The sequence below is a fragment of the Urtica dioica genome, chromosome 3 (assembly GCF_054948205.1).
Source record: "Urtica dioica subsp. dioica isolate 48M chromosome 3, U.dioica_male_clone48M_v1_H2, whole genome shotgun sequence".
Taxonomy (NCBI): domain Eukaryota; kingdom Viridiplantae; phylum Streptophyta; class Magnoliopsida; order Rosales; family Urticaceae; genus Urtica; species Urtica dioica.
This window is the reverse complement of record NC_142758.1, coordinates 31,907,899-31,917,192: the sequence shown is the minus strand read 5'-3', so window position 1 is coordinate 31,917,192 and position 9,294 is coordinate 31,907,899. Positions and strand designations below refer to the sequence as shown.

At 38.5% G+C, this 9,294-nt stretch overlaps 1 protein-coding gene across 2 annotated transcripts; it reads left to right on the top strand.

Moving 5' to 3' along the window:
• Positions 1-3,874: 3,874 nt before the first annotated feature.
• PERK9 (Protein kinase superfamily protein) lies at positions 3,875-7,971 on the top strand. 2 transcript variants are annotated; one of them, XM_089609226.1, is made up of 9 exons: positions 3,875-4,238; positions 4,585-5,692; positions 5,792-6,196; positions 6,290-6,376; positions 6,648-6,718; positions 6,838-6,917; positions 7,014-7,161; positions 7,270-7,431; positions 7,516-7,971. In XM_089609226.1, the coding sequence occupies exons 2-9, from the start codon at positions 4,645-4,647 to the stop codon at positions 7,729-7,731; spliced, it is 2,217 nt and encodes a 738-aa protein (XP_089465352.1). In that variant the 5' UTR covers positions 3,875-4,238; positions 4,585-4,644; the 3' UTR covers positions 7,732-7,971. The 2 variants fall into 2 exon arrangements, with proteins under 2 accessions (XP_089465352.1, XP_089465351.1); XM_089609225.1 differs by having other exon boundaries at positions 3,876-4,238; positions 4,573-5,692.
• Positions 7,972-9,294: the final 1,323 nt, after the last annotated feature.

Sequence of the window (9,294 nt, the reverse complement as noted above, 5' to 3'; positions counted from 1 at the left end):
GACCTAGTGTTTAGCTCTGCGACTTCAAGACTCGTTCTTAAGTCGTAGTGTTTAAAAGTGCCCACACACTAATTCATTTTCTCTCGAGTGATTTAGTGATAGAAACTTTCGTCGTTGCTCGAGTTGCCGAGGAAGGAAGAGAGACGTGCTGCGAGGGGAGACGAACGTTGCAACTTTTTTTTCAAAAGCTTCTCAACGTTCAAGCGTCTAAAAAGGTTAGTAAACTTCTATGCTCATAATAGTTTTATTTACATGTGCTTGCTCTTTGTCTAGGTTAGTAAAAACTGTTTTACTTGTAGAAGAAAATTTTTAAAATTCCGCCGCTTAACGAAGCGTTAAACTTTTTCTTAAACCCTAGATCGATTCCAACATACCATGCAGTTCGTCACTTCGGGTGAATTGCTACACAGGTAATGTGTCACAGATCTTGCCTCATGGACCTGATGTGTAGCGCATGAAGGCGTTGCCTTAAATTATTGTTTTTGGATCGTAAATCTAACTTTAGGTCTTTCTCATTGCCTCCAAATTTTTAAGAGTATCATTTTTTTTAGTTGAGCAATTATCTTTCCAAGAAAAAACGACACTGTAACAAGTATTTAGATACTAATGGTGTAATATTTTAGTCCTAAAATTGATTTCATAGACTGTTTTATACTTAAGGGAAAACGACACATATATATACCTCATGTTTAGTGAAATGTCGAGTTTAACATCTGGTTTTAAAAAATATCGAGTTCATACTCTCTGTTTAATTAAAATGACGAAATTATACCCTGAAATAGACAATAGTGCAACAAATCTTCTTTTTATGGAATTTTTATTGATTTTTCATTCACATTGACTATAATATTTATATGTAAACACCAATTATCTTTATTTATTCACGCCATATATGTAATTTATTTAAAAATAAAAAATAAACAACAGTATTTTGATCGTGAAGAACACAGAAAGAGGCAAACGGGTATAAATCAGCAGTTGATAGTCATCAAAATCACATATACGAACAGAGAATCCAAGATTTAGAGTTGCAATTCGAACAAAGAATGATGTCATCTCTTGGGAGATATGAATTTTATTATTTAATTTCAATTTAAGGCTATTTTTATTTCAAAATTGGGAATTTGAAAGTTAGGATACTTGTTTGGATTTGATTCGGTTTTTCTTATATAAGAGTTAATATCAACGAAAGGGAGATTTGTGACACTGTTATCCATTTCAGGATATAATTTCGTCATTTTAGTTAAACATAAAGTATGAACTCGACATCGACATTTTTTAAAACCAAAAATTAAACTCGACATTTCACTAAAACACATGATATATATGTGTTATTTTCCCTATCTTTAATTGGTTTCTGAAGAAATCGCACGTGATGGTGTTAACTCAATAATTATTTAATTAAAAAGTATTGCCATTTTGGATATTTGTGAAATTTTAAAAATCAATCGAATCAAATAACTAAACGTATTTGTAAGGACTCTTTTATAAACTATAAACAAATTAATTAAGGAAGAAATAATTATGTTTAGAGTCGTTTGCTTCATGATCTCTGATTAAATACGCATTGAACGATCGAGAGTTGCACTTGTGAGTATGAACTCTTCACCGATGGTTTTATTGATTTAACAAACAAGCTCATAGTTTCCCATATCATTTATGAACTAAATGTATTGTAAGCGCATATTTTCCTAGAGTCTAAAAATCATCAACTGAAGCATGTAGCCGCATATAGCCTTACGATGCATTTAGTTGACCAGCGCGGCGTCATCTTGGATTATCAAGGACACTGAGGTTGGATAAATATTAAATGGATTGATGAACGCGAATTCTCTCTTTGTTCGCATAATTTATCGTACAAATGACTGCAAAGTAACACAAAATATTTGTTATGTAAGTGACTAAACAAACGATTTTGTAGAAACATACCTTGTATAAGTGAGAATGACGCTTGGTCTGATTTCCTTCATTTGGCAAAAGTGTCTTCGTCTTCTATCATTAATAGGACTTGCAATTCTTCGGCGACAACTTCTTGCTCGAGTTTGATGGCAGATGCTACATCTGCGGCTAGCCATGCAACACTCCAATTGGGTTTCTAGGCCGAACGAAACTACATAATTAGGAGTAGATGCAATTAATTTACCTTTATTTTCTTGGGTATTCCTCGTATTTGGTTTACCCTTCTTATATGACTTTTCCACACCTGGAATACAAATAATGGATGGTGTCGAAGTTTGATTAGTTTGTTAATTTTTTTTAATGTTAACTATTTTATTGAATCATCGCATCAAATATCTAGTTTTTTTTTTCTTTTCTTTCTAAAATTACTGTGGGAGTGAATATCTATCCCTTCCACGAGGCGAATTGGACCAACCAGGCCCAAAACAAGTTCGGCCCAAAGGAGAAGATAATCGTTAGTTCGGCCCAAAGCCCAGTTCGGCCTAATAAATCTACGCGCATGTGAGATCGGCCCAAGACAATATTTCGAAGAATCCCAACTCGACATGGGCCCACAAGAGTTCCTAGACGGTCCCGCCAAGAAATTTGAACGATGAATCATCTAAGAAACGGTAAAATCGCCTAAGAGTGGGGATGTACGCGAGAATAAAGGGTGAAAGACCGGTTCTGCTCATACACGTGTGCCGATCTGAAGAAACAGGAGAGTCGGCAAGCTGGCTATAAAAGCTCAATCCATTTTCATTTTATGTCACTGATTTTTCTGGGGAGATTGTGATATATTCTTCTTTTCTCGAGTTTTCTTGCTTATTCTAAAATAATTTCCTAGTCTTGTAAGGTTTGCGTTCATTAATCAATAAAAGGAATTTCCTTTCGCTCTTTCTGTATTCTTATTCGTATTATCTGTTAATTTCTTTCGGATTTCGGTTCAATTTTCATAATCGGATTCTGAGACCCTTAATTTATATAAATAAATATACGAGACAATTCGAAATAATCTGGTATAGATTGTTGGGACGAGAAATCGGCTCAACAATTACCTCATTCCAAATTTCCGCTTTAGACTTCAAAAATAAGTTAGGGGTCCGGAGCACTACTATAATGTAATTAGATCGTATACTATATATGCATCATTCACAATATTTTTAATGTTCAATAAAAGCAAACAGACCAACTATATAGATGTACTAACTATGAAGTGATTTTTATAATTTCTTTGTTTAATTACTTGGTACTAGGTAATATAGCTGTATTTTTTTCTTCCACTTTTTTCCTTTCAAAGTCGTAATTCTGACCCTTCACGAAGAGACCAACTCAATACACAAAGACTTACCTGAAGAAAATGTAGATAACCTAAGCCGAAAAAATAGAAAAGGAAAATAAAATACACCTACACACTCATTACCATTATCCTTGTCTTTTTTATATACTGTAATTTCATATAAATCACTTGATTTAAATTACACAAACAGTAATAATTACTCGATAATAGGAACAATAATAATTTCATCGTTGAATTCCTTAACTGCTTACCGCTAAATCTTAATAAGTTAATCATGTTTTAAAATAAAAGTCGTATCTGGGCTAAACCAGAAGAACACGTTCCAAGTTAGCTTATTTAATTGTAATTTAATAACCTGGTCAAAATCTCAATCTCGTTTCTGCAAAAGAAAACGCCAAATTGCACATACAAATTACAGTCATCAGCCAATTAATTTAATACACACACGGAAATCTGTGAATGACAAAATCAGCTTTGAAGCTTGAAATTTATTATTTTAATTTTTTTTCCCCACTCTTTAAGTAATAAATAATAATAATAAATTACAATGCAGACGCAGAGAAAGAAACTAAATAAAATAAATATTCATATTCATATACGCCTGACAAATTTACGTCGCTGTGCTTTGACAAATACAAACATTATTAACAATAATCGACTTTTTTTACAAATATTTTTTCAAGAGTTTCCTTCCTTATCATGAACGCTCAAAGTATCAGTTATTCAACCATTTGAATTCTTTAAAAATATTAAAAAGCGAGACCAGTTCTAAAAACAATTCTTGAAGGTCGCTTTCGCTTTGTCTAATTTTCTTGGATTTTCGAGACCCCACAAACAAAACCGTGTGTTCTCGGTTTTGGCTTCTCTGTAGAGCTCTCTCTATGATCAAAGCGAAAGCAGTGAAGTTTTACATCCTCGAGATTCGCTCCAAGAATAGAAAGTGTCTGATGGTGAAGAACAAGTGAAGAAACCCAGTTGATGAGATACATGACAAGTCAAGGTACGGGTTTTGATCGTTCATTAATGGCGTGATTTAGTTATTGGGTGTTCATTCTTAAGTTTCTCTCTATCCATCTGGGTTTTACTCAAAACTTGCTCGGAGTGAATTTAATAAAAAAAAAAAAAATCCATACTTTGCTTTAGAGAGTTCTTGGATGGCGATGAAGCTTTGTTGACTTCGAAACTCCCATTTCAACATTCGGAAACGCTAAAATTTGGAATCTTGCAACTGGGTTTTGCTCAAAGATTGGTTCTTTTTCTCTTCATTTCCTGCGAATCCGCACCAATCTACAGAGCTTTAACATTCTTCGTTTGTTTTTGGGGGTAACATTTAGATATTGGAACAGTGATCGCTTCTTCAAGAACCTCTCAATTCTAGGGCTTTGTTGGAGAGAGAGAAGCAGAAAATGTCAGCCACGTCACCGTCGCCGAACTCGCCACCGCAACCAACGACCACACCACCACCACAAACTTCATCCCCACCGCCACAATTACCATTAACCCCTCCACCAGCCACACCTTCTCAGCCCAATGCCAACCCACCGGAATCCACAAACTCGACCTCCGATCCTCCGCCGCCACTTTCGCCTCCGATCACTCCGTTGCCTCCTCCGCCATCGCCGCCCGTGGAATCCCCGCCTCCTCCGCTGCCCACCTCGCCTCCTCCAATGGCCTCTCCGCCACCGCCACGGAGCTCTCCTCCACCGCCCCGGATTTCTCCTCCACCGTCCGATCCTCCACCATCTGCCTCTCCTCCTCCTCCACCGTCCGATCCTCCTCCATCAGCTTCTCCTCCTCCTCGACCGTCCGATCCTCCTCCATCGACCGCTCCTCCTCCACCGTCTGATCCTCCACCGTCGGACCCTCCGACTACCTCTCCTCCTCCACCGTCGGATCCTCCACCGTCGGACCCTCCATCGGCCTCTCCTCCGCCGCCCCCATCCACACGGCCGCCGGAGAATTCTCCTCCGCCGCCACGCAATTCGCCTCGGCCGCCCGTTGCCCCCGTACGAAATCCTCCTCCGCCGCCGTTGCGTCGTTCGCCTCCGCCGGGGATTCCTTCTCAGCTGCCGCCACCGGGTCGAGGCGCTCCGCCTTCTCTGAGCCCGACCCCGCCACCGGAGAATTCGTCTCCTCCGTCGCCTCCGATACTCGGATCGCCCCCTCCGGTTTCGAGCGTCTTTCCTCCGCCGGTTTCGAGCGTCTTTCCTCCGCCGCCTTCACCTTCTTCTCGGGTTCCCATCTCGCCCGCCGGGAATGACTCTGCCCCCGTGAGCTTCAATAGAAACTCGGGGATGAGCGCCGGAGGAGTGGCTGCGATCGGCGCCGTGGCCGCCTTCTTGGTGCTGAGTCTCCTCGGCTTGGGCGTCTGGTTTCTGGGGAAGCGGAGAAGAAACGTCTCGGGGCTCCGTGGCCACGTCACGCCTTCTCCGACGGGCGCCTCCTCGAATTCCGGTACCTTTCTTTCTTTCAAAGACGAAAGAAAGATCGATTTTTTTTCTTGTAACTCTTAACATTATTATTATTTTTTTTTTTTTTTTTTTTGCGATGCAGATTCGGCAGCGTTCTTGAAGGCGAATTCGACTTCGACGGTGCCTCTGATAGGGAGCGCCTCGGGAAGCGGAGCGGCAAGCTCTCCGAGAGGCAACTCGAGGCCGTTCTTTGCGTTTGAAGAGCTGGTCCGAGCAACGGACGGGTTCTCGGAGGAGAATCTTCTCGGGGAAGGAGGGTTCGGAACGGTGTACAAAGGGGTTCTCCCGGACGGGCTCGAGATCGCCGTGAAGCAGCTGAGGATCGGCGGAGGGCAAGGCGAGCGCGAGTTCAAGGCCGAGGTCGAGATCATCAGCCGCGTTCATCACCGCCACTTGCTCTCCCTCGTCGGGTATTGCATTGCTGATGCCCGGAGGCTGCTCGTTTACAATTACGTCCCTAACAACAACCTCTATTACCATCTTCATGGTAAAAAAAAGAACCACCGCCATGGCTCGGCTTCGCTTGGCTTTTTGAGTAACGGTTTTATGATACCATCTCTGGTTTTTTATTCCCTTGCAGGAGAAGGAATGCCAGTTATGGAATGGTCAGTCCGTGTTAAGGTCGCCGCCGGTGCTGCTCGTGGAATCGCATATCTTCACGAGGACTGTAAGTTCGGACTCGGAAAGAGACCTCTTACAGATTATAAAATGATTATACATGTGGTTTCTGGTGGTACATAAGAAAAATATAGGGTTTATGGTAATTCGAAGATAATTAGGGGTCGAGTATAAACTAAAAGACATTTGAAACGAGGAAAAATTTCTTTTTGGGAAAGGGCGAACTATCTTTGCATTCAATTATATCTCGTTTTCCAGTGATAAAAATGAGTGAGGTTCGTGACATTTTCTCATACCGGTATATCGTGCTTCTGTGACAGGCAATCCTCGGATTATTCACAGGGACATTAAATCTTCTAACATTCTTTTAGAGAACAATTTTGAAGCTCGGGTATCTGCATCGTTCCCCCTCAAAAAGTCATTTCCACCATGAACATTTTCCAACTGGATTATTGATCACTATTTCTCTTTTTTTTTTTTTCTCTCTCTCTCTCTCTCTATAATTTCCAGGTTTCGGATTTCGGGCTGGCAAAGTTAGCCCTGAACGAAGCGGATACACATATAACCACGCGTGTAATGGGAACTTTCGGGTACATATCCTACCAAATGTTTAAGTTTCTACTTTTTTATTTTATTTTTTATTATACGATACATATATATTTATGCTGTCCTGATTGATTTTTCAGATACATGGCCCCGGAATACGCGTCGAGTGGAAAACTGACGGAGAAATCTGATGTCTACTCTTACGGGGTTGTGCTTCTCGAGCTCATCACCGGGCGAAAGCCCGTGGACGCCTCGCAGCCCTTGGGCGACGAGAGTCTTGTCGAGTGGGTGAGTTTTATTTTTTAGTTTTTTATTTTTATAATGCCCATATAAAACCTTGTGGTCTAATGTTGCCTTGTGTATGTGATTTGTAACTCGTAATCCCCCTTTTTACAGGCTCGAGTTTTGATGGGAAAAGTGATGGAGAGCGGGGAATTCGGGAACTTGATCGATCCGAAGCTTAAAAGTAACTTTGTCGCAACCGAGATGATTCAGATGATCAAAATCGCTGCCGCATGTGTGAGACATTCCGCTACCAAGAGGCCACGAATGGGACAGGTAAAAAAGACTACTACAATTTCTAGCACATACAAACACGGTTTTTTATTTTTTATTTATTTTATATTACATGTCCATTGTCAGGTTGTTAGAGCCTTTGACAGTCTAGGATCGGCTGATTTAACGAATGGGATGAAAGTGGGAGAGAGCGAGGTGTTCAATTCGGCCCAGCAATCCGAGGAAATAAGATGGTTTCGGAAAATGGCATTCGATGCCCAAGATTGCAGCAGCAAAGATTTTTTAAGCCAAGGCAGCTCAAGTAACACTCATTCTCGAGAGAAGAGAGAGAGCGATGAATGAGAGTGAATTTTTGCATCAATGTAGTTAGATATAGTGAACAGAAACTGAAGATTTTTCACGTACATAGATATAGATATATTCTTTTGGGTCATGTGATTACTACACAGTGGGATGTGATGTGATATGATAATGCTATACAGTCTGACATTTTCGACAGTGTAGTTATGGTGGGGTGTCACTGACTATAAATGTAATTCAATTTTGTTACTGAATTGGGAAAGTGTTCTTACTTGCTTCTAATTTTTTTTTAATCTTTCCTAATTTTAATCAACATTCTTCTACTTATTTATATTTTGAAAAAAAACTTGCTTCTATTTAATGAATTCCTATTTATTAGCTTCTATTAACTAAAGGGAAATTGCCCTAAATAGGAGTAAAATAAAGTGTTTTGACTTTTTTGGACTTTTTTTTCAAAAGGTCACAAATAGGATCTCTGACACTTTTTTCAATTAAGTAATTACCATTATATCCTTTTTTATTTACTTTTTGTAAATGTCAATGTCTCATGGACCCCACTCTCACTTACCCCTCTCTCTCTCTCTCTATTTTTTGTCCTTATATGTTATAATAAAGTACACATAAATAATTAATAAAATAGACACATTTTTTTACTTTCCTGTCACGAAAAATGAGGATAATGTGACTTATCTGTCACGAAACAAAACTCTTCAAGTCACGAAACAATACGTTTTCGTGACATATCAGTCACGAAATGGGACACTTTGATGGAATTTAATGATAAAACTCTTGTTTATTTCATTAAATACGTCGTAGAGGACCAATGGTTATTATAAATATAAAAATAAAAATTTGAAAATAATAAAGTACACACATAAATAATTAATAAAATAGATACATTTTTTTTATTTTTTATGAAATTAGTTTTTAATAAATAATTGATAAAATAGACACATTTTTTTTTATTTTTTGAAATAATTTTGTGTTAATTTTCCATGAAAATAATAAAGTACAAACATAAATAATTAATAAAATAGACACATTTTTTATTTTTATGAAATTCGTTTTTAATAAATAATAACACGAAACAATAAAATTTTGTGACTTTCCTGTCCATAAACAAATGGATTCGTGACTTTCCTGTCACGAAAAATGGGGATATCGTGACTTTTCTGTCACGAAAAATGGGGATTTCATGAATTTCCTGTCACGAAACATTGGGATTTCGTGACGTAGCTGTCACGAAAAAAACTCTTCAAGTCACGAAACAGTACGTTAACGTGATATTTCAGTCACGAAATTGGATACTTTTATGGAATTTAAAGAGAAATCTCTCTTTTATTTCATTAAATACGTCTTCGGGGACCAATGGTTCTTATAAATATAAAAATTAAAAAATTGAAAAAAATACATTGTAAGCCAAGCTCTACTTACCTATAAGATCTTGAGGAAAGAATGTATCTTGTACATTGTGAAGTGTTGTTGACATACATTAATTTGTACAATTTCATCATTTCAAATGGGAAAAGAATGTCAAGTAGTCTAAACATATTATTATAAGTTAATGAGGTTTAACGTCATGTCGTCCGACATGTCGTTTTCTCC